The 25,401-nt window shown below is 36.6% G+C and overlaps 1 protein-coding gene across 3 annotated transcripts in view; it reads right to left on the reverse strand.

The window, feature by feature from the left end:
* Positions 1-25,401, reverse strand: part of CTNNA2 (catenin alpha 2) — a 476,528-nt gene that overhangs the window by 106,817 nt on the left and 344,310 nt on the right. For all 3 annotated transcript variants that reach the window (XM_035547255.2, XM_035547256.2, XM_035547253.1), the window contains exon 8: positions 9,231-9,311. In XM_035547255.2, coding sequence (XP_035403148.1) covers positions 9,231-9,311 — 81 coding nt within the window. The remainder of the gene's footprint in view (positions 1-9,230; positions 9,312-25,401) is intronic.

The raw sequence follows: 25,401 nt of genomic DNA on the forward strand, positions 1-25,401 counted from the left end.
CAGTATAGCACATGGCCAGAACAACAGAACTCAATTACAAAGTACTTAAATACTTATTCCCCATTGATTTCACAGCTTTATTTATTTATTTATTTTGTGTGTGCATGTACATGAGTGAAGCATCAGTGAAATCAAAATAATCCAGAGGAGTGAAATAGCTATTTAGTCACAAATGTGAAGGAATTTGTCTACAAAAACTCTTTGTCAAGTTAATCCTTGCCATGATAAGCATACGTAACTTCACTCAGAAGCAGTCAAATCTAACAAGCTTTAAAGGGCAAAAAGTAAGCATTACATGTGTCACACTTGCATTCCTGTAGTCTACTCCTGGTGAACAAACAGGGTGCCATACTAAACATTATATATCACTAGCTTCTCTAAGAACTAGAAATTTAGCTAGTGAGAGATTATGACCACTGACTTTGCTAGACCTGTCTACTGGAGCTGCAGGTAATGGCTGAAAAAAGATTAAAAATTGACTGTTCTGAAAAATGGATTTCCCATCATCCTTCCCAAGAGTCACTCAAATTCACAAACTGATCCCACCTTATGTGCAGAGATGATTGACATTTGGTACTGCCAATTACCATCCATCCCTTTCTAAAAAAGCTCCTACTGCAGGGGATCCCAGCCTGTTTTTTGTTTGTTTGTTTTGTTTTGTTTTTCTTGTTTGCTTGTTTTGGTTGTTTGTTTTTGTAATTTCCTTGTGGTAATTTCTACAAAGCAGAAACTGAAAACACAGCTTCTAGTATTTCTATTTGTATAGTAGCAAGCAACACTAAAGACACTTTAAAATGCTTAAGAAATGATGTTACTGAACAAAATGTCAATTAAGAAGCAACTGAAACATCGAAATCCCATTTGGAAATTAAATTCTACATACTCCTTACCATTGCTCATAAATCCATTAAAAGGACAGAATTTTAAAAGTCTTTGGAAAGGGACTACGTTTTTCACTCCATTTATACCGCTCCCTTCCTCCTGCTACTGCATTACTGATAATGGACATCAAAATTTGAAGCTATCTTTATGAACACAAGCTTCTCTGAGTTTTGTTAGCTGATGTGGCTACAAGTCATTCTCCAGCTGACATCACAAAATAGTTACTTTTATATAAAACTATCATCGATACAATCTCCTCTGATTTTTTTTTTTTTGGGGGGGGGGAGTATGAAGCAACATTATACACTTCTGTTGAGCATCTCTCACATTTATAAGTGTTTTTAAAACTCTTTTTAATGAGATATGCCGTACTTGTTTCTCTGCAGTGATTACAGGGGTAGGTAGCTTCTAAAGTTCCTGGACTGAGTACAAAGATCTCTTGAAGTATGTGAGTTTTTAGGAAGACTCATTATTTGTGGAATAATAGATGAACTATGTGCAGTGATCTACTCATACACAATATATTTTGTCACTGAATTTTGGCTCGTAATTCTTTATCTGCCACTTTGAAAGCCAACTCTTTGTACTGGCAACATCACTCAGTTAGAGGGGAAAAAAATAAATAAATCAGACCCTATTACAGAAAGCAAGAACAGCTATAGGTACAACATTCTTTGTATTTTGCCAGACAAAAATAATCCATCACAAGTATTACGTTGCAGATGAAAGTTTTCTTCACTTGATGGAAATATTACACACTGTAGCCTTGCACAAAACTACCTGATATGGGTATAGTTTCCTGAAATATGGCACCATATGTGCATCAGTAAACATTATGTGTAGAGTAAATTAAACTCAGCCTTACAATTAGGCTGTAAGGAAATTACTGCAGACCTGAAAGAGTAAATCAGCAGTATTAAAACACTCTCCATTTCCTCTGAAGCACTTCAGAGCACCATAAAAACCTCAATGTCACAGGGATAAACAGGGAGACAAAGATGCGTACATTCAAGTAAGCTCAAGTCAAAAATCATGATTGATAGTTCATTGCCTATAATTTTTTATATCAGTTTTTTTTTTTTTTCTAAAAGTCCTTTCTGAAAGTAAATACACCAGTGAGTCTATCACATAGGAGCAGACAAACCGAGGATGCAGTATTTAACAGCATGCCAGGGGGCTTTCAGTCCAAACTGGTGAAATTCAGAGGTTTTGACTATTTCTATTGCTTTAAGGATTGGCTATAAATTCAGTGGAAGCTGAAAGAGCAGAGGACTTTATCAAATGGAGCATTACTATCTCTGCTGTACAACACAGCATTACACAAGATTGCTGTCTAATACCTTTGTACAAGCTGACAGGGAAACACAGTAAAAACGTACTGACATACACGCAATGCAGCGCACCCACATTAAATGAATACAAGCACTAAATGTTGTGCTGGCACAGAAATAAATCTGTATTAGCATTTGATAGACAGCTTTCAGAAAGACAGCTTCCAGATTTCCATAATCAAGAGCACTAAAGTCACTGCAGGTGAAAACATAACCTATTAAGCAACAAGGAACAGGTGATGAGTTTCTAATGAGCAAGGGCTGATGTTGCAGGTGGCCTTAGGTTCAAAGACATTCAGACTGACTTATGGCTGGCTCACCTTAAAAAAATGCCAACATTTTGTCAAGGAGCATTTTCATGCGACAGCATGAGGCAATATCACCAATCACGCTCCACATTCCCTTGGGAACAACCCATACCTCATCTTTGGTAATACAGCACAAACTTAGCAAGACTCCTGTGGATCGTCTATTTAAGTATGACCTTGCTTCAACTTTGTCTTCACAAAATAAATCTTTAGTAAATATTCATGTGAGACTAAATTTGAAGTTACAACCCTCTTGGATATTCTGCTGCTACTTCACACTTGCATGACGTTTTGCATCTTCATAACTCTGTATAAACTCTCTTAAAAAATTCTCACTGTGCTACATGAGCTACGTAAGGTCCATGACCCTCTCTCTCTCTGTTTTTAACTCTCCTTAAATTATATGAATTAATAGAGCCACCTTCAGGATTTATAACCTTAAACAGTGCCCTCCTGTCTGCAACAAAGGACACACAAAACCTACTTTTATGGTAATAAGAGAACTCACCTCTCCAGCCCTCCCAGACACGAGACTATTGCTACAGTGTTGACTGGCTCTACAGCGTGGAAGTCAAAGGATTACCTACACAACCTACCTTTAAGCTCCTGTCTTTGGGGTGTGTAAATTAGGAAGCAGTTTTCTCACAACTCCCTATATATGAAAAAAATGAGCTTTTCCAAAGTACATCCTTAAAGTCCTCCAAACCACTCTCTGAAGATTAATTCTCCCAGTTGATTGTATAGAAAATTTAAGGAAAGCCATCTTGCTTGTATTATCACCCAGTTCCCATACTTGACACCAGCTGCTATGAACCTATGAACCCTCAGGGGTTTCAGGTTGCTTTTTTTTTTTTTTCTCCCAATTCGAATTTTTATTTATTTGGGTGTGCTGCTTAGCTCCTGAAACAAGCTGAAAGGAATTGGTTATCTAATAAATTTGATTAGAACTGCGTTCACTGTGTTCTTCTGAAGCTCCTAGTTTTGTTTTGCTTCCTAAGCATTCACACTTCCCTTGGGCTTTATCTTAATGTATAGACGCTGTCTGCCTTTAAAGCTGATACAATAGAATATCTAAATTGACGCAGCTTCACCTTCAGAAGCATCTTAACTTTTCTGTGTTTCAGATTATTCTTCTGAAGATTGGACAGTAACTCTTGCTTGTCTTTGTAGAGCATTTTAGAAGGGGGAGAGGATAGATAAATAATTTAAATCAGTAAATCATGATTCAGGACAGCAAGACTGCATTTTTAGGTGCAGCTGGCCCTCCCTTCAGCACGTGACAAGTCATCCAGTTTGTGAGACAGCAGCTTGTCAGTAAAATGATGATGATACAATTTCCACTTTTGGAGGGGGTCCTGTGTTTTCTTCATAGTTTTTACTCACTGTAAAGAAGCAAGTACTTGAAGATAGAGAGAGATTTAAGTCCACAGACTGAAAACATTATATAAGTGTCTATTCATGACATTGTATGGGTTAGATGCGATAAAACCTGTTCCAACAGAACACGGTTTTTCAGTTTTAGGTGTCCCTTTAGTCTAATTGCATGAGCTAATACTCATGTTTTTTATTCTGAGAGCCTCTCTGGAGTCTACATCAATTTTTGGCAGGTTCCAAAGTACTAAACAATTTTATTTTCTTTAACTACAAATGGCATTCATAAACAGTAGTGATACAACTGAATTTAAGTGGAAAAGACCAACATAAAGAGCAAATGGAGACAGGCTGCCCCTCAAGAGCTAGAAAAAAAAAAAAGATATGACAAATACTGCTAAGCACATTATGAAGCCTGTTATCTAATTCAAATTGTTGTAACTCATATTGAAGAAAGTACACAAAACTCTGAGCACTTTCAGAGACCTATGAAGTGAATAAAAACTGAGTATGTTCAAGAAGTTCTCTTCAAGACCTTTTACCAAATTTGCATGAATAAATTACAGGAGGTGTTTTCCTCATCTTCCTTCACTCTTTTAAAAGTTTGACTTGTAGCCTAGTATAGCTACTGAAACAATGCTGTCAAGGACTAAAAGTTAAGGAGTATATTAACTATAGTTGTGCAGTTGAAGGGAAGTATACTGGAGAATATGACTGATACCTAATGAATACTGTGTCTGTAGTCCACCAAGTACCTTACAACGGTGTACATAAGAGCACAGCATAGCCCAATTAATCTAAATGACCAATTGTGTAGGGAAATTTGTAATGTGAAGTCGGTAGCTGGCTGGCCAGTGTACCAACACAGATGCCAGCTGGTCAGCCACCCCACAGGTACCAGCATCAGTCCTTCCTGCATTTTACCTGCCAGCCCAGAGTAACAATGGAGCTACTGTAGAAGAGACTGCAGCAGAGAGGAGAGGGATGGATATGAGAAGATAAGAAAAAAATACGAAAATCAGAGATCATAAGGGAAGACCTGAGATTCTATTTGTAGGAAGACCAATACTGACAACACAATTGTACAGAAAACAAGTCTTCATTAATTCAGTTGTTCTCAATTTTGTTTTCAGTCCTATGTCTACAAAATATGTATTCCTCAGAGGCTTGCAGGATGTTGTCTGGAAAAGACAATCTGAGAAGAAATTTTTGCTAAAACGAAATGCTAAATTGGAATGTTTTGCTTCAGAGAGGAGTGTGAAGAACAGCAGCAGTAAGCTATGTGCTGGTGAGACTTGTCTGCTTCCAAGAATTCATACAACCATGAAAACAAGCATGGGTATTTCAAGAAATAATGAAAGCTTTTCATATATAAAATCACTGTTCTAGTTACTACTTGTATGCAACTACTAATAGGATGTTGATATTACTCAATTTTTGTTTATTTATTTGTTTTTGTGGTGCTGTGTGGTACGATAGCCCAACAGGAACAGGACTGCTCCCAAGAATGCATATCCTTATATCACTTATCAGGTGGTAACATCTACCTTTTGATACTGCTCACATAGGTATTAAACAATAGTATTAATTTCTTTTAGATATCTACTAAAACAAAAGCACAGGACATCAGTCTAAATATTCAAAGTACCAAATGAATTCATCAAAATGTAGTCACTTCTGAACTTTCCACTTCAAAATTCTTATTCATATGTTTTATTATAAAAGTTTGTTGCCTAAAACTGCAACAGGAACCAGAAGTCCTACTTTAATACTATTTTTTTCTTTGTTCTACTTCAGAATGAAACCTGGAAATTTCAAAATGCTAAATGATCAAAAAAACTTAAAACAATTGAAAACTTTGTTGAAATTTTTTAAATTTTGTTTTCAATTTTAGTTTTCAATTTTTTTTATATATTCATATTTTTAATGAAAAGCTAAAGTAATCTACTACCTTCCAAAATGAAAATTTGAAACTATTGGAAGAAATCCAAATGTGTTTTTTCCACAGTATTTTCAACTCATAAAATCACATGAGCTTTAAAGAAAAATATTTTTTTCTGTTGAATATTTATTTCATAAAGTATTTGTAACTAACTTTAGTAATAATATAAAACTAAGGCTACAGGAAGTTGATGAATTGCCCTTAACAGCTGCATGAGAGCAACACTTCCAGTTAAGCTGAGAATTGCTGGTAAAAACTCTTCCCTTCTCTCTACAATTCCCTCCTCTTGGAGGCAGATGAAGTATTAGTCTGTCTTGAATGGACAAAAACGAGGAATTATTTGATTTCAATCTATTGCATAGAATACTGTAGACAGGCTGCACTGTTAGAATTAACAGCAGTACAGATATCTGCTCTTTAAGAGAAAACTAATGGTTTTGGTTATTATACCTTGTGGGGAAACTGACTGGCAAACACAGACTGAACAAGCTCAGCTGATGAACTGGAACAGGGCACGTAGAAAGAGATGACAGCAGCAGGGCAGGAGGCAGCAGCACTAACAGGTGGGACACCAGTGGTGGTGACAGCAGAACAGCTGGTGCCTTGCTCATACATCTCCAGATGATCTATCGACCATGTTGGTCCTCGCTATGCATCCGGTTTGTGTCTTAGCCAAATTCTTTGGTGTGTCCTTCCTGCTTATCTCTGCTTCAATGTCACCGCAGTGCTGCAGTGCTTGAAAAAGAGTGTGCATGCTGCTTTACGATTAACTGTAGTATTTAAGGGGTTAGTATTAATATTAGTATGAGGTCAGTATTTTTTTTCCATAAGGGGATAAAATAAACACACAAAATAACTGGCATCAACAAGTACCCTGCTGCTGTCACCAGTCTAGCTTGCTGTACCACACAGTGCAGGATGTTTTTGTTCAAGTTTTAAGTTTTGCATTAGTTTTTTTTTACAACAGACTAGTGTACCGGGAGAAAAAAAAAAAAGATCTCAAATCCTGCCAACTGGCACAACTTGTTATCATACGCAGAACTCTGTGCTTTTTCCAAATTGTTCAAAATAAAGTAGGCAATGGCAGCAGTAAGCTATGGCCTGGTGAGACTTGTCTGCTTCCAAGAACTTGCTCAGTCTGACTTAGGTTGATGTTCTTACTGGCAGTTTATATTAAGACATATAATTAGATCTCCATAATACTTTTCCATTGTCCAGGCAAGTTTAAATGATGAGATAAAGTTGTAATTCCATCAGAATGGGAAATATTGATATGTCTGTAAATTGTGAGATGGAATTTTAGCGCTATGTGTCCCAATCACAATAATTTCATATAGCTGCATTTTATGTAGATAATGAAATAAAATCTCAGAAATAAAGAGCTAAGTAACATGGGGAGAGAAAGAAAAATCAGTCTTGGATAGTTGACTACTGAAGCCTAGCAAGGGAACCTGAATACCAAATGAAATATATATACCTTCATCACTACCAAAACATATTTTGTAGATTGTCCAATTTTATGGTGGTAAGTTTCATAAATCTGATCAACAAGGCTGCTTTAAAATGTATTAATTAAAAACAAAAGGCTTTATGGTATTCAAAGTTGGTTGTCTCTTCCATGATTAAGCCCAAAATTGAAAGACTGAAAGAGTGTAACACTGCAATCTCAGCTGTGGTTCATTTCTTCTTAATCTCTGATCCTTTCTCCCCAACCATTAAACTAAGTCCTCAGTGACAGCCACATATTGTGAAATTTAGCAGGGGATGTATAGGCAGGTCTGGGTAGACATACGCACATTTCATCCTCTTGATTATGCACAGGATGAAGCAGAATCTAGATTATGATTCTAAAGTACACTGATTCATAGTCTGAATATACATTGTTGAAAGCAGAGACTTTGTCTTCCTGTATGCTTAAGTAACACCTAGCGCAGTTAGGATCTGATCTTTACTAGCAATTGCCAAAATTTAATAAACATTATACCTATGTGATTAACAGTCATAAATACCAGAAACTATATTAAAAGCTTCATATCTATGCAGGAATCTATTTATGTATGTGCTTCACTTTACCCACATACAGAGTTTCAACTTTTTTGTGATTGCATTCAACACCCATGGGGCTGACTATACATGAGAAACAGAGAGTTTATTGAGAAAGGTGCCATTTTTTAATCACGTTTCAGAGTAAATTTGGCTTTAGAGATGAGTAATTCAGGCAACTGCTGAGAACCTCACACAGAACAGTAACTCGTGTTAGTCTGCTACTTCCTTTAAGCAATAAGAACAGAGGTGGGAGGCAACACATGGTACAAACTCCACTGCAGAACCTAGGATCACACAAATTTGGAGGTCAGAACAGTGGAGATCTTTCTTCTGTCATTAGCTGAACAACAGATGTGATGCTAGGCTTTATAGAGGGGAGTAGATGATTCATATTGTCTGTAAGTCCATTGCAAAATTTTTATTATTAAGAGAAATAAGCTCTGAGAATATTATCCTCAAAACACATTTGCTGATACTTCAGGAAGAGTTGAAAAAAAGAAGAGCATTGTTTTTAAAATGTGTCTTTCTGGAACTATCGGGTTACAAATAGGTATCTGAAGGTACATTTAAGTCCTTACTTGTCTTGCAGAGTTGTAGATTTTAGATCATTTATATAGGGTCAAGGTTTGATTGGTCAGGTAGTAATTTTTTAACAGAAAATGCAGAGTTGGGATCTTTTCAAAAGTAGAAAAAGGAGGTAAAAAGATGCAGTCCCTCCCAACTTTTCAATTTGAAAATGTAAAGAGAAACTCATAGTGTGTTTCTTCTTTTTTTTTTTTTTGGTTTTCCAGTCTCCCTTCTTCTCCATCTCAAGACTTGTCTCAAGACAAATCTTCCAGTCTTATTACCCACTTTAAAGCTAAAAGTACTATAAGAAAATTGTAAACTATGCATAACAGTTATGTATCAGCCTTCTCCCTGTCTTCATAGGATCTTCATTTAATGTGGTAGTTTGGAAGTTTTTGAAAATATTTTGTTCTTACAAGCATTTTCATATTCCACTAATTATTCTTGTTATTTCATTGAGAGTATTCATATAAATACAAATAAGTACATATGCCACTGTTTTTATGACCGTGGATTCTGGGCTGCAAAGGCAGTGAAGGTCTGGCCAATCTGCCTAACCTCCCACGTATTAAGACCATTGGGTGTTAAATTTGGAATACGTTCCAGTCTCCCTTTTTTTTTGGCTAAGGAAATACTAGTACTTTAATGTCAAGTGCAACGTAGTGACATATCTAAATAAGGCCACAAATTCTTTACGCTTCTCCAAGTGGCAAAATCAGCCTGAAGTTGAAAAGCAATGAATTCTTTGGAAATTCAAGAAGCATTATGAAAATTATAAATTACCTGTCTTCGAAGATCTCGTGTTTTCTTGGTCATCTTGTCAATAGCAATGTTGAGTGGGTCCCCCTTCTCCTTCCGTCCAGTCTGTTAAGAATGAAATATTGGAGTTAGAGAAAAGCAGTCCACAAATATTTTTTTTTATCTTTAAACAGTTCAAATTTGTCAAAGGAAATCTATGCATGTCTTTTTGTTTGCTTCCATCAAGTTGTTATTTCCAATGCAATATTTTAAATATGTTTATGCGTGTGTGTGTGTAGGGGGGAGCATGGCAGATTTTTTTAAAACAAACCTAAAATGATAAGAAGAAAGATTAAGGTGACTCACTGGAGAGTTCAGAACTTTTCCAACAATAAATTATGTGCATATATTATAGCCCATGCTCCAAAAATCTGGCAAGACCTTTCACTATAAAGCGAATATTAAGAGCTTCTAATCTCTATCCTGCCAGGCACTGGGAATGTTAAACATGATAATAAGCAGCAACACAGCTTGAGGACAGAAGGAAAATGGTCCTTATGCCTGTAACAGGAATCATATTGGCAGACATTAGGTGCAGTATAAAGAAGACTTCCACTTAAAACACTTTCCTGCAGGAAGTCTCAAAGCAAAAATCCTCACAAAGATTAAAAAGGGGGAGGGGGAGGGTGGGAGAGGGAGCTTTCTGTGGCTCATAACCACTGAAAAAAAATACATTCTTTTAGGTTCCATGGTGCAAAAAGCATTAAGTGACTTTGTCAGCTGCATTACCTCTCTTTTAAGTGAAGACTGCCTCTCTAAAGATTTTTCACATCCCTTACCACATTGAACTCTGATAGCTTTTCATCAAGAATCAAAATGATCTTCCATTCTTTCTGGCTGGACTCTTTCATTCCGAATGCTGTTTTCAAATTCTCCTATTTAGAATTGTTCCTTGCATGTGATTAAGAGCGATTTTCTATTTCCAACTGAGCCTAATAGCATATGTTTCTGGGACCTATTGAGAAGTCACTTTTGGGGTGGGATGGGGTTTAAACATACCCTTTCAATAATGATCGCTCAAATGTAAAGCTCTGTGTTATCAGCTCTCCATGGCCACATTGGCAAGTGGCCTGTGCTCCAGTCTTCTGCTTTAAGCATTCATTTGAGGGAACGCCTGCTTTCTATTATTGTCTGTAATTCTAATTATGATACGGGGCCAATGCCTTTATGATCATTTAGAAATCTGTAAAACCCGTCTCCTTGTTTCATTTAGAAATTCAAACATAACAATATCAAATGCCACCAGAATTTCATACAAAATATAAATTTACCTCGTAGGTTTCTAAAACGAACCCATTACAAATTCTGGAGCTAATCACGCGAACAGTAGAAAACAGACAGGGAGAGCATTTGCTATCATACAAGAGGAGGCATCTGTGTAACCTGCTGATATTTTTATCCCACTTTTCTTGTGTTCATCCTTTGAGTTCTGCTGGTCCCCGGCTAAAGAACTATGGCTCCATAGCCTAAGCCATCGTGGAACATGCTTTTAGTTTCAGATGTCCTGAATTCAACCCCAGATATTTTATCCAAGATGGCAACTGTCAGAAGTGCTCACAATGTATAGTTTTTAAAGCTGAATTTCACAGTAAAAATGAGGCACACGTGGGCAGATAAGTTTCGTGTAGGAAGCCTCTCCTAACTTCTGCAACGGTACAACAGGGACTGCAAGATGAGCTGGTCTCAGCCAGGTTGCTGGTCTATTAGACTACAAAGATACATTCCAAGAAAATTGTCAATTACTCTATCTGTGTGCTATCTACTAGCTGCACCAAGTGTCCTTGGTGACATCAGTGTTTTGGGATGCATTATTTTCCTACTCAAATAATTAAATTCCTTCAGTATCATTTAAATTCTTCTATTCCTTCTCATTGTTTAAGATTTGTACCATTGACTTTGAAGGATATGTAGCCACACAAAATGCTTTAATATATATTTTTTGCTGTGGTAATGATATCCTTCTTCCTTTTTTTTTTTTCTTCTTTTAAGAAATCCAAGAATAATTTGAAAAATGGTGCAAACTGCAGTGAGTATTAACGCAATGGGAATAATGAAAAAGCAAACACCATACCATTTAAGGCTACATTGGGATGGTATTTTACAGCTCTCAAACAAGTTAGCAATTCTTCTTCAGTGATCTCGTGCGGGACAGACGTATCCTGCATTCACCACTGACATGTGAAATCAAGCACTTAATGCTTGGCACTAATTTAAGGGGTCATAAAACTGTCCTGAAAAGGAGCTTGGGACTTCTTGCAAGGTAGTCAGCTAGGGGATACAGTGACACAGAATAAATTAGGCACCTGATAAACTGCACAGTTTAGGAGCAACGGCTCCCGACGTTCCCTAAACGGTCACTGGAGGAAAGCAGAATTTTTCTGATTGACCTAAAAGTTTGGGATTTATGCTCCTAACTTGGGTATTTCATACTGCTCTTTCTACCAATTCACATGGACTAACCCGTGAGGGTAGGCCCATGGTAGTCTACACCTAACACCTCTCCTGAACCTTGTTTCAAATTTATCTTGTAACTTTTTACTCTAGTTTTAAATTAAATAAACAGTGGCCCTTAAGGTACATCCTACTGAGATACACAAGACAACTGGGAGCCCTTCTGTGACCCGTAGGCCACACAACACAAACTGGCAATATTCATCTGGCCAGCCCCTTCTCCCTTCAAAACAGAGAAAAGCCTCATCTATATTGCTCACTGAAAATGTCCTTGCTCTGTGCAATTGCCCGAATCATGCCTACACGCTGTCTGAAAGGCTAAACGGCATGAACCAAGCTGTACTGGAAAACAGGCCACCAAACCGTGTGGACAGAGATCCAGTTTAGCTCTCTCCATGGCAATATTTTGTTAACATATAAGAGGACAGTTTTTCCCTATCCAGGAATTTTAAGTGTTCTTCACCTGTTACTTAAGAAATGGCTGCTGCCTTTAAATTTGGGTAGAAAAGCCCTTCTTCACAGTACAATTTCAAAGGAGGAAAAATTTGTTTAGTAAATCACATTATTGTAAAATAAATAGCATGGCATGTGATGTTACATAGCTTCAGGCGGGTCTGTCAAACACCATCTGCTCTGTGCTGAAAATATAAGTTTATTAAAGTTTATTTATCTAAGTCCTTAAATACTGTTATATTAATGTTGCTCTCTGATAAATTTTTGGCCTCCATTCCTAGAAGGGATAGAAAGGAACTGAGCAGTTTCCTGTGTTTCTGAAAAAAACACATAAAGCTTGGTATTGAGCCTTATAGCATTTCTCTATTAATCTTTTTCTGCGAAGGGAAGAAAGATACTTTGGAAATGGGATAAAAAGGATGTAAAAACTGCTCCTGGCATTGGGTTAAAAGGAGAATGAAGAGAAATGCCTAGAATCCTTGGAATGCCAAAACATCAGTATTCAGAGTTCCTGTGGACAGAATTACCTCTCTTCATGATGAAATAATAACTTTGTTATAGGAGCATATATTAATAAAAGTCCCTGATATCTAGTGACCATTAGCAGTATTCAGATACTGTTTCTACTTGAGAGGTTTTCAAATGAGTCTTTCAATCCGTGTCACTCCCATCCTTACAGTTTTTCCCTGCCTGCTTGATTCGTGTCCAGTTTCTCAGGAGGACCTGACTTCCATGGGCTTCTGACCAGGGGCTGTGCCAGGACACAAATGGACATTGCATTGCAGTTCTCCCGCAGTCCCTTTCCCAGATCAGACAATATAAGATTCATCCCCCTGAATATATTTTTCAAGCATTTTAAGCTAGCCTTAAGATGCTGAATAATTTTTCCCCATTTTCAACATTTCGAACATCTCCAACTTTCTCCAGTACCTGGAGAAATCTAGTTATTGTCATTTTGCTTTAGTAAATGCCTACAGTCACAACCACTGTCGAATATATTTCTTGAACAATAAAACAAATATAGAGTAAATTCATTATTTTCCTTATATTAAACAAAGATTAAAAAGCCCTACAGTTAAAACTTCATAGTATTATGGCGAGTGCTTATTTAGATAAGGAACTCCAATTCCATTAAGTTAGAAATGGAAATAACAAAATATTAATAATAATTAAAAAAACCACCTTAATTACAGAAAGAATTTTCAGCATCTGCTAGAAAGATCTCTCTTAGGATATAGCACAGTTTTTGTTTTGAAAAAGAACTTTTTTACCTCCCTCATTTTCTTCCTTTCGTAAGCTTTTCACAGTTTACACTGTTGGAATAAAATAAAAATCTCCCAAAATATTTTCACAACTATTAAGGCCATTTACTTCCCAAGACTTGCTCATTACAGAACTCTTTTGATCAGCACGAGGTACTTAAACGGATGCTGTTTTCCAGACCTAGAGAGTATCACAGAATCAAGACACAGACAGTGAGGCCAACCAGCCTAGAGCCATAGTGCATTTTGGATGACACGCAGACAACCTTGGAAGAGGATGTTTTAGACTGGAACTGTGTTGTCAGCTTTGACTAATTCCAAATAGCCCCAAAAGGGAAATTATAAGGCTGTCATTTCAGCACGTGAACCAGATAAGATTGCTGCTACCATTACTATTATAAAGAAGGAGTAAATATTATGGTAATAAATATGTTTACATGCAAAGTCTGCATCATCACACGATGCACGCGCTCATGTGAGATGCAAACCCATTACTTTGAGCACATTATGATTTTTGTTTTTACAATCAATGACAGATGAACATGGCTGGCAATAGTAACCTATTAAAGATGGGGATGGAGTACTACCAAATACACAAAAAGTGCAGCGATTCCAAGCCTACAATGTAATATCACAGATACAAAAACAATGTGCATGACTACCAAGTAAGATACATTAGAGAGAGTTACCAAAGAAATTATTCCTTTAAAGTGCCTAGTCTAGAAGCTCAGTGTTTCTATTTATCACAAATATTATTAATAATAGAAGCCTAAAGTGGTGTAAGAAGTTTTAGGACTACTGTTTTCACACATTCCCCTGTCTTCTCTGCTGCTTTAGATGTAAGCCCAAACACCTGGGAGAACTCGGTCTCCTAACATATTGCATGTTGCATATCCAAGACACCCTCATTGCCATTTATCGAGCAATTTAGCCTCTAGGAGACAGCTGGAAAGATTACCTATTGATCCAAAAGCTACCAAACCTTGATATACTCTTATATTTTCATCATCCCCTAGGTAGATGGTTCCATTATTTACAGTTTATTCAAAACTTCAATATCACAATGTTTTATTAAGGTGTAAACTGCTGCTCAAAAGTATATCTGTCCTAATATTTTATTTTAAATGTTGAACAACATCACTCTTTAAAAACTATGCTCATGTTCAATAGCCCTTTTAAAAGTGATGAAGAGAAGCTTACTACTAAGAGGAAAAGCATTTTGAACATCAGACGTAAGCTGCCTCAGTGCTTTTAAGCAGAAAGCTGGGTTTAAACACACCAACACATAGTCTCCTTCTGACAGGTTAAGAAGACTAATTCCAGGTCAGGAAAAGGCTAACCCATATATCCTAGTAGAATTGAGTAGAGGCTAAATTTCACTGGAAGCTGAAAACCTTAGCTATTAGCTAGGGAGATGGGTCAGGAAAACATATTTTAGAAAAGTTGTGTGGTCCCCCTATGGATGAGCTGAACAAGACATCTTAGAATATATATATATATATATTTCACATTGGTAAGGTGCGTAAAGCTCTTAGGAACATGGTGTGAATGACAATTACTGTTCTGCTCGGCTCAGTAATTTCATCCATTCTTTATGTTTATACCTGTAAATGATGTTTTTTTCTCTTTAGAATTTATTTGAAGTAACAAGATTGTACCTTCTGCACTCATCTGCTTTCTATATTCAATTTTTGCTAAAGAATCACCTCACATGGAATGATTTTGTTTGTTTCCTTTTCTTCTTAATCATTTTTTTTTCCTTGAGGAAAAAAAGGAGAATTCTGCATAAATGAGGGCAGAAAAGGTTGCTTAGAAATCCTTCAACTCAGGTCTTTTGACTATTGTTTATGCAGCAGCAGTCACAAAGGAGAAAGGTTTGGACACCACAGAGAAAGGACAAGACAAAAAGATCCCAGTATGTATATTATCTTGCCAGTCTGCAATAAAAAACTGAATTACACTCTTTCTTCAGGGCACTTCCATAGTACTACTCAGTTCTAGAATGTCATTCATTAAATAACCTGCTCATAAATGTAAGTTACGGACAAGAAGTTCTTCCTAAATGAAACAATTGCTTTCAGCAGTTTTTAATTACCTTGTAAAATTGTGACTAGATCACTGTGAGTGTAATTGGTTCCAGCGTAGCATAAATAATCACAACTATGCAGAAAACCGGGCAAGCTGCATCCTTGCAGTCCCAGGCAGTAAATAAAGGCAACAGAACATAAATGAACCATGAGCTGGGTACCATCGCGGTATCTCAGGTGCGCAAATCTTGTCCTTGGCCCGGACCCAAACAAGTTTTACCTAGATTTGCACACAATTAGAAGTGAACATGCAACAAACTAAAGAAATAATGAGAACTGACTACGGAAAAGGGTGAAGAAGACTCTCTATTTTATCCACATTTTAATGTAGTCCACATCACCACGACAGCCGAATGCCCTTGAGGGAGGAGCTGCTGAATTAAGTGGTGTGGTTAATATCAGCCGTGTGTGGTTTGCTCTCTTATCCTCTCACAAGAGGGAGAACTTGTGTTCTTTTAATTTGTTTGCTTTGTGGCTATTGCTTTTTTTGTTTTGTACCATTCACCGTTGTAACTATTTCTTGCTTTACAGCAATAGCCAAGGATTTTTAGAAAGATTATCAATGACAGCAGTTTGATTTAAAAGACCAGTTAGGATTAGGGCTTGATCATACTAGTTTTCAAGTAACAGCTGTTATCATTAATTGGTATTTACCCGTAACCATATACCGGAAATTAGGCTTCCTTAAAAAAGAACTGCTTAAAGAATTTATATTTATAATGATACCAGAGTTTGCCTAAAATGCAACCTTTGCAATTCTTAAGAGTGAAGGCAGCAAGGCTTCTTTTTCATTTTCAGATATACATTGAATATTTTTCTATTTCTGGGCATTTCTGAACTAGAGTTTCCAAGATAACTGTGGTGAGCATACAGTCCCTTTTCTTCTAGCTACTAGCCAAAAGAGGATTTTATAGCATACTGTGGTACCCAAAAAATGCAGAAAAGGCAACCAGTGGGATATTTCTAAATTATAAGGCACATACAAATCACATTGATTTCAGGTGCATTAAAAAAAAATACTGATTTTTCTTCCTTTGGGGCAGGGAAAAAAAAGCTGTGGAAGTTAAACAGGAATTTTGAACTCTAAGTTTAAAACAGAGGTAACCAAAACCATCCCTCTGTCTTCTCCAGTTGTATTAAAAGTGCTCTAAGGGGCTACAGTATCACCTGCCCCACAGCACCACTCACCACCACACAGACACTAACCCTCTTCCCCCTAATAGCCCAGCCAAAGATGGCAGGCATATAAACATGATCTGGTTCCTTTCAAAGAGCACCTGTGGCTGATTTCTCCAGAAAATGTGAAATTAGAAAATCTGATCCAGGTTTCTGTCCTAATGTCCCTGAGAACTTCCTCTCACTCCTTCCTGTTTGGGAGGGAGTTGACTTTATAACATTATGCATCAGAATACTGATCTGCAGCACATTTCTTTTAGTTAAAGAGCATCTTTTCCTTCGCAATGCTTACTCAGAGGACATAGAATAAACTGCATATTTCCATTCAGAAGATGTCTGTACACAAATTGATGCCGTTACAGATAAATGCATATAGAAAAATAGAATTTCTGAGGACAGAAATTTGGTTGGTGTAAACTGTTATAAAACGATCAGCTCCAATGAAGTCACACTAATTTACACCAGCTGAGAATCTCCCCAGCCATCAGTTAAAATGTAATCTTGCAGATGCTTCCATTTAGAAGGTCAGAACTGTTTACTCCAGAATTCCAAATTATTCTAATTTCTTCACAGACATCCACTTGCAAAGGGTCCACTACAAACTCCTCATTTAACTACCAACTGCTTTCCAGCTGTAAATTGCAATCTGCTTTTAAATTACTTCTGGATGGCTTCTCTTAATCTAAAATAACTGGAGGAGAAGGTGGTAGTACACATTTTTTCTTTCCCTTCAGATATGGAAGTTCATAACGAAGAAATATGTAAATATGTGACAAAATTTACCAACTTTACAAGCTCTGAGAAAAGTCTGTTATTATAAGCATCCTAGTTAATGTCAGTAAGTCATGAAAAAAAAACCCACCACCACCACCACAACTATTAACAAAGTTTTCTACCTTATTTTCCATTAAAAATTTATCTGTTAAAAAATTTAAGTAATACACGACAACTAAGAAAAGATAAGCAGTAGAAATCTTCAGGATATCTTACAACATGTAATGAACAATACTACATGCATCTAAACTCAGAAAATTTACTGAAAAAATCTTTGTTACATTTCTGTTACGGATTAGTGGAAATACTTGTTAGCATTCTTAATAGAAGTGATATTTATGTTTGTTATCACCACTGGTCTCAGTTTTATGTCTCATTCAGTAGAAAGCACTCCCTTCCTAGCTTGTTTTAAATTAAAGGATATATTGTGAATCACAGGGACGAGTGTTATTCACTGAATTAAATGTAGGACTTCCTGAGACATCTAAGCATTCCTTGAAAATTTGGTAGTATTTTCCAGGTCTCCCTCTTATGCTGACAACCACATAATTTAATTTCTCCAGTTCACAAAAACTTTTTTGTTTCTTTGAGCATTAAAAGAAAAATTTTCATTTGATGACAATATTTTACCATAATATTGGCTTATGTAGTGTGCACAGATGCATTTTTTCAGCAGAGAAACATTTTAGACATCTCTGAGAAATTAAGTGACTGTTGGAAATACGTCAAAGAGTTTAGAGGTGTTCAGAAATGTTGCCTTTTTTTTTCTAAATGAACATCATTTTTTTTAATGAATCATTTTTTTAATGAACATACTGAAGTTTCAACTATGTTTTTATATTTAGATCCATACCTTTTGCTAATGGCATATAACTAGGTATTACATAGCCTTAGAGTTCAAAACCCCCAAATCTGACGTGTCTGTATGAGGCATAGAATTGTCCTGACTTTACTTACCACTCTTTGAGCTTCAATTATCACAGAAATATAGGATTTCATCTACTTGGTTGTGTCTGTCACTATCTAATAGATGTGTATTTGATATCATGTCTGCATTTCCTTCTTCATAATTGCATCATGCTTGCATTCCTTGGGTGATCCACAAGGAAATGAGGTCTTGATTATATCCTACCAAAAGTGTGTTCATCAATGTATGCAGCTGAAAGTCAATGCTAAGTGAGAAAAAACTCAATATTTGTACTTATAAGAGAATTAAATGCTTTTTTTTTGAATTCATTACTACTTTCTTTTCCCTTATCATTGAATTCCTTTCAGACCACTCAGCTTTTTTTCCTCTTTATCTGCCAACCAGTTCTGAATGCTTTCAATGACAGTCTCCACCAAAACAATATTTGAAATGATTTGTGCTAATGTTTCTTGCAGCCAGTGTAACCACTGCTTCTTTCCTGCTCTGACACCCTGCTTGGCAGGGTACCATGCAGCCTGCACAATACCACGTTATTGCATGTGTCAGACATCTGATGGCAGTGGCTTGTGTGTCTGGCAGCAAGGCTTTTCACCTGGCACACCTCCAGCACCTCACCTGCAAGGAAACAGTGAGCAGGAGTTTTAATTGGACACATACTGTAACTTTAGCTACTGTTTTGAATGAATGGAGATAGAGGAAAGCCTGGGAAAGAAAATAACTCAGTTCTCATTACAGCAATTATTTGGTCAACTTGAGTACTGGCTTCTTTGTGCCCACATGTTCCTTTCTAGGACACCACAAGCATCAGACACTGGTGATGAAATAAAACATACGATATAAATAAATAGATAAATGGGATCTGTTTAAACTCCAAACAGAGACATTCAAAAGAAAGTAAGAGCAATGGACCAGCTCCTTCTATTTTTATAGTGCAAAACTGTGGTTTGTTCCTGTCACCTCCTCAGATCAATGTGCTAAGTGATATCCATTCAAATTACTTGTCAGTTTAATCAGAGGAAGTGAAACACAATTACAGGGCATTAGTGTAAAAGCCAGCACAAAATAACAAAATGTCCATGTGGGATATCTGAAGCAAAAGACTGCTGAAAATAACCCTGTAACATTTTCATCAACACTCTTTCTTAAACTTTCTTTTTACAGAAAAAGAAAAAAAAGAAAAAAACAACAAAAAAACACCGAACAACACTTTTGTAAATGCTACTACAAACTAGTTAGTTATAAAATAATGTTTTAAATCTCTCAAGTTGTTAGAGTCCTTACTTCTCCTTTTAGATTTCAGCTTTTTTCTCAGCACTTGTTTTGTTCTTAGAAAAAAATAAATAAATGCATAAATGTAAAGACTTTTACTGAAATGATAACTGGTGCATTTACAAAGCCTCTCTGTGCTCCCTCTCAAGTCAGCAGGAGTTTATACATTATTTCCATTAAAAGATTGAAACATTCACTATTCATAACTACTCCAAATTTCCTCTGAATGTAAACTGCACTTTTGGAATTATCAGATGGGTGACTTAGATTAAATGGATGAAATGGATGCAGGAAAGAGAAGGGACAAATCCTCCTCTTCACCAAAGGTGGGGATGCAAGACTGGTGGGTGCAAAAGAATGAACAAATCAAACCTGCCCCTGAAGCTTTGTCTTAAGTCCTCAGCAATGCCGGAATGGCCTCTGGTTCTTGGGAGTCCCTCCAAACCTTCTACACCAAGCACCAACATATCTTAGTTTCAGCAGCACAGGTGAAAATATACACCTTGCCCAGAGTTGCAAAAGGATTTGTGAATCCCCCAAACAGGGAATCAGGCCTAATCCTCTAATTTCCTGATATTGATAGTGATCCTTCACTATTAAATAAAATATAAGAGGCAAAATGATGACTATGTGATTTGGATACACATGAACCTCACTTAGTCTTTTCAAAATAATAACTATCCATACATGTCTTCAGGATAAAGCATGAGCACAAGCCCTGTGTCAGAAAAAGCCTTCTCCTTCCAATCTTCTGGATAGAAACAAATTTAGTTTTTTCAACAGTTGGAAAATACACCCCAGGTCCTGGTGAGTGTGTTAAAAAACTCTTAAAATGGTCATGTTGTAATTCCCAGCTCATAGACTCTGAGGCCTTTCTTTGGATTTGGCCCTTATCTTTTATATTCATGAGACAGTAATTAATTTGACCATCCCTGCCTGGCCTATAGGGTAATTGAATGACTAGCTCTTCACGTCTTCATGCCTCCAGAAAGAGTTATTTCTGAGAATGTGCAATAGGACAAGTTCACTCTGCAGTGTTGATAATGATGACATTGAAACTTCTAAGCTAAGTGGCATTGCAGCCCATCTTATAGCTAATGGAAATGGTAGAGTGCATATGAATATGCAAAATGCAAAACCACTGCAGAATTTACACCCTGCCTAGCATCTGAAAATAATAATAATTAAAAAGATAAAGTTAATCTTATTTTTAAAAATTGCTTGATACATCTTCATTTTATGGAACAGCTACCCAAAATATCACAGAGGGGGTTAAAAGCAAGATAGTTCCTTTGGTAGGTTGCCACAAAGTCTTCTTGTAGGAAATGAAGTGTAAAAAATTTTAAAGAACGTTAAATGAAATTGCAGCAGACTGAAACCTGTGGTTCTAGTGTAAGACCTGAAATAACGTCGAAATAGATGCTAACTGGCATCACCTCCATTCTGATGTTCATAAATGAAACTGAATGAACCTTCAAAGGTGCCAAAGGGAAACTAGCTGTCCAAAGAACATTAAAATATACTCGGATTTAGGTTACCAGCCCCAAAGTTATTCATACCTTTCTAAGTTATTTAGATGCCTTTGAAAATCCATCCAATGAGACAGATGTGTACATTTTCAAAAGGGTTGAAAGTCTGTAGAATTTAAATTTGTAAATTGTCATGGATCTGCCTGCATTATCAATTAGCAATGGTTTTTGAGGTGAGCTACTGATCTGGAGTTATTCATTGCAGGAGGTTTTTTACCGGGGAACAGTGCATGACTTGCACCAAGGCTTGCAAATGTGGTAGCTCAAAAGTTATCTACAGACATCTACAGCTGATTAGAGGACCTCTTAATGACAGATGCATTTAGGAACTAATTGCAAGTGATAGAAGTGACAACTCACCTTTACCACTGTTTTTTTTTTTTCTTCTTTATCTCCTAAATAGCTGTGATGTTCAAAATTAAACCTCTTTTTAATGTATAAGGATATCAACTATTTTAAATAGTAGTATTTTAATCATTTCCTATTTCAGCTTTGCAATTTCATTTGTAATACAGCAAAGCATTCCACACTCCCTATTTATTTCTCTATTCTTTGTGAAATACCTTATAATTCCATTGGCATTTCTTACAACATTATAGTTGAATAAACATTTTCTTTAAAATCTATGATTTTGAGAAAACAAGAACAATTACAGTGATTCTGCATGTTACAAATGCTTATGATGTACACCAAGAAGAAAGCAACTGAATCCAGTCATTGGGAACTAGGCTTTAGCTCAGTTTCACAGTCTAACTCTGTTTCTAATAGATGATATTTTAGTGAAATTTTCTTTAGTATGGCAATTAGTGTTAAGGGTGAGTCAATTCCATGATGATCAAATGCCTAAAGAAATTTTAGAAAATAAACTAAAGCCCGGCAGGAGAAGCTCTGTGGTTTTCCACACTGCATGATGCTTTTCACTTCAAAACTACTAAGTAAATTACTGAGAAAAAGTTACTGTGAATAAAATGGGCTGCACTGTGTTAAGTAATTATTTCTAAAGTGTGAAATGGGTAGGAAGTATCTCATCTTAAAGTAGTGCCATGATGCATATTACCTCTCTAGTATATTATGAACAGTCTTTTTTTTTTTTTTTTTTTTCCTTTATCATGCAGAAGCAAGCACTGGAATGAAAACTTTATTTTACTAATGATCGTTTATGTAGGAGTGAAGTGTAAAGACTCAACTTGTGAACCTACGCTGTACTCCACTATTTGTACTGCATTTAATGTTTCTGGAAGAATTTTCTGGAGATTCAAGAAATCTCAGGAGATGCTTATTCTATATATTCTAAGCATATTCAGTTGACACTCCCTATTTAAGGTACGTATGACACTCCCAATTTAAGGTATGTATGATGCAGACATGATCTTGGAGATGAGGACTTCTGGGAGTGTTAAGGGATGCACCACAGTTAGGAATTTTTTTTTAAACAATGCAGAACATGGCTCACTTTTACGTATGTCTTGCAGGCATGTCACACTGCATACCCATTGCTTAGCCTTGAAAGCTAGAGGAAAAAGGAGGCCATTTTAACAGAAAAGTTATGATCAAAGCATCAGTTAGGAAATTATGATTATGATGATTCTAAGAGAACAGAGGGGATTCTTGCAACTAACTAGTACCTAGCTGCATAACTATAGGCTATTTCAACAACAAGGAAAAAAAAATCTTATTTTTTTTCCTGCTTTTTTTTTTTCCTCATAACTTTTTAAAAATTGCAAGGACTGAGGAGAAGAAAGCGGAAAACCCTATAAGAACAGAAAAAAATACCACCACCACCAACAACAACAGCAACCAAAAGGCGACACAAATTGGTTGTAATTAGTTGTATACTATGGCTAAAATACTGCTGTCCTTTTAAAGGATAACTACATCTACATCAAAACTTTTATGCAGAGTACATGTGAAAATCAGCCCCAGATCAAAAACAAGAGGTAGCAGAGTGATTAAGAGGGCACTAGTTTGTATTTAACAGCTGACAAGCACAATTTGGAGAAAATAGTTTTCATTATTTCTTGTTTTTCATTCATCATTCCTGCTCTACTTTGTGTTGGTGTGGCCTCACCTCGAGCACTGTGCGCAAGGTCCCTCGGTTTGTTCGGCCCAAAGCAGAGCAGGCCGAGGGGAGGCCTCATGGCGGCCTGCAGCTCCCTCACAAGGGGAGCAGAAGGGCAGGCGCTGAGCTCTGCTCTCTGGGGACAGCGACAGGACCCGAGGGAACGGCATGGAGCTGGGACAGGGGAGGGTCAGGCTGGGTGTTAGGGAAAGGTTCTGCACCCAGAGGGTGGTCAGTCACTGGGACAGGCTGCCCAGGGCAGTGGTCACAGCACTGAGCCTGATGGAGTTCAAGAAGCATTTGGACAACGCTCTCAGACACATGGTCTGATTTTTGGGTGGTCTTGCGGGGAGCCAGGAGTTGGGCTCGATGATCCTGGTGGGTCCCTTCTAATTCAGGATATTCTGTTTGATAATCCCTTTCAACAACACACAATATAGGCTTTTGTTTTTGTTCATATACATAAGAGCTTCAGTACAAAGGGATCAGAAAGGGCTATTTTCTCAGATTAAATATCATATGGATATTAGAATAATACTTTGTGAGGGCATGACCCCTAAACACACACAACCATTTAGTGACCTGCTCATAAGAGAGAAAAAAAAGAGTATCTACGAAGTGTAAACTCATTTTTGCCTCAGTCCTGAAACCATCTTTGAGGTTTGACCTTCAGAAGAATTTCACATAACGCAGATGGGTTGACTAGGGTTGGCTACAGGAAAATGTTTAACAAGTCAGTGTTGCAAAGCACTCTGTAATGATGCAGAGCAAGCCTCTAAATATATCAAGTGAGCTCTCCTCTGCTGAAATATCTATATATTAATAGCTCATTCTCTAGGATCAGGAAGTGTTACACATCAAGGAGGGGAGCGGATACTAAACAGTAATTTCATTGCAGGGCTTCAATACCACCATACTTTCAAAAAGGTAATTTTAAGGTCGGGTTAGTCTGTCCTTTGAATTTAGCAATGGCCAATGCCAAGTTATTATGGAAACTTTTCCATAAAGTAGAAAAATTAGGCAAAGGCTACATCAGGATTATCATTTTGGTCAACATGTACATTCAATGGTGGTTGTACCCATGATCTGCATGGACAAGACTGGAAGTGGACAACCTCAAGTCCATCGCAAACTTGCAATGTACTTAGAAATATTTCTGGTGAGACTGTTTCACTAGTATCACACAGCTGGAAAAAAAAAAAAAAAAAGGAACTGTATTTACCAAATTAATATTTAATGGGCTTCTTTGGGGGGGTTGGACCTGATGATCTTTCGAGGTCCCTTCCAACCCCTTCAATTCTGTGATTCTGTGATTCTATGTATTTATTTTATTTATTTAATCTGACAAATACATAACTGTGTGCACATAATAATGGGCATTTGCAACCTCAGAGATGAAATTTCATTTTGTAATTTTCTAAATCAACACAAAAAATGTCTATCCATCACCTAATATAGATAAAGAATAGAAAATTTTGAGTGTTTATTAAAGAAAAAAAAAAAGAGCTAACAGAATGACTGTCTATGCCAGCATTCCTTTTGACTGATGAATTTCAGACCAGTTTTCTATGACAAATAGTCTCTCCTAGTAAAATTCTCTACGTCCATTATCATTCTGTTCTCCAAAACATTTTTATCTATTTATTTATTTATTTATTTGGTGTAAGAAACAAACTACAGCAAGATGCAGAAGAACAAGTTCTTGCCTCAGAAAGCTATTTCCAGTATTCCAAATGACTTCAAATTTTATCAAGACAAAAAAGAAAGATGGATAGCATATATTTATGCCTTTGTGTATGTCTATGTACTGCTTTTATTATTCAAATCCACTATATCCTATCTTAATACAATCAAAATAAATAAATAAATAAAAAATAACCACGATTTCTTGACTGGCATATTTAATATTTTCGGAGCTAAGAAGGTCAATACCCAATATTAGACAGTATTTTAAATATCTTATTTTTCTGCCACTTGGATTCATATGCCAAGACTGTTGAAAGTGCAGAACCACACACTTGAAAATAAAATATTAGCATTACAGCTGTCTGCTCAGCTAGAATTTCCCCTGCTTTTATCCACATGTTATTGTACAATCTTCAATCATATGATCAGATCTTAATTCTTCCATGGTAATTCTGTTAACATGCACAGGATAGATGAGCCTC

Source organism: Cygnus atratus, chromosome 4, assembly GCF_013377495.2.
Source record: "Cygnus atratus isolate AKBS03 ecotype Queensland, Australia chromosome 4, CAtr_DNAZoo_HiC_assembly, whole genome shotgun sequence".
NCBI lineage: Eukaryota > Metazoa > Chordata > Aves > Anseriformes > Anatidae > Cygnus > Cygnus atratus.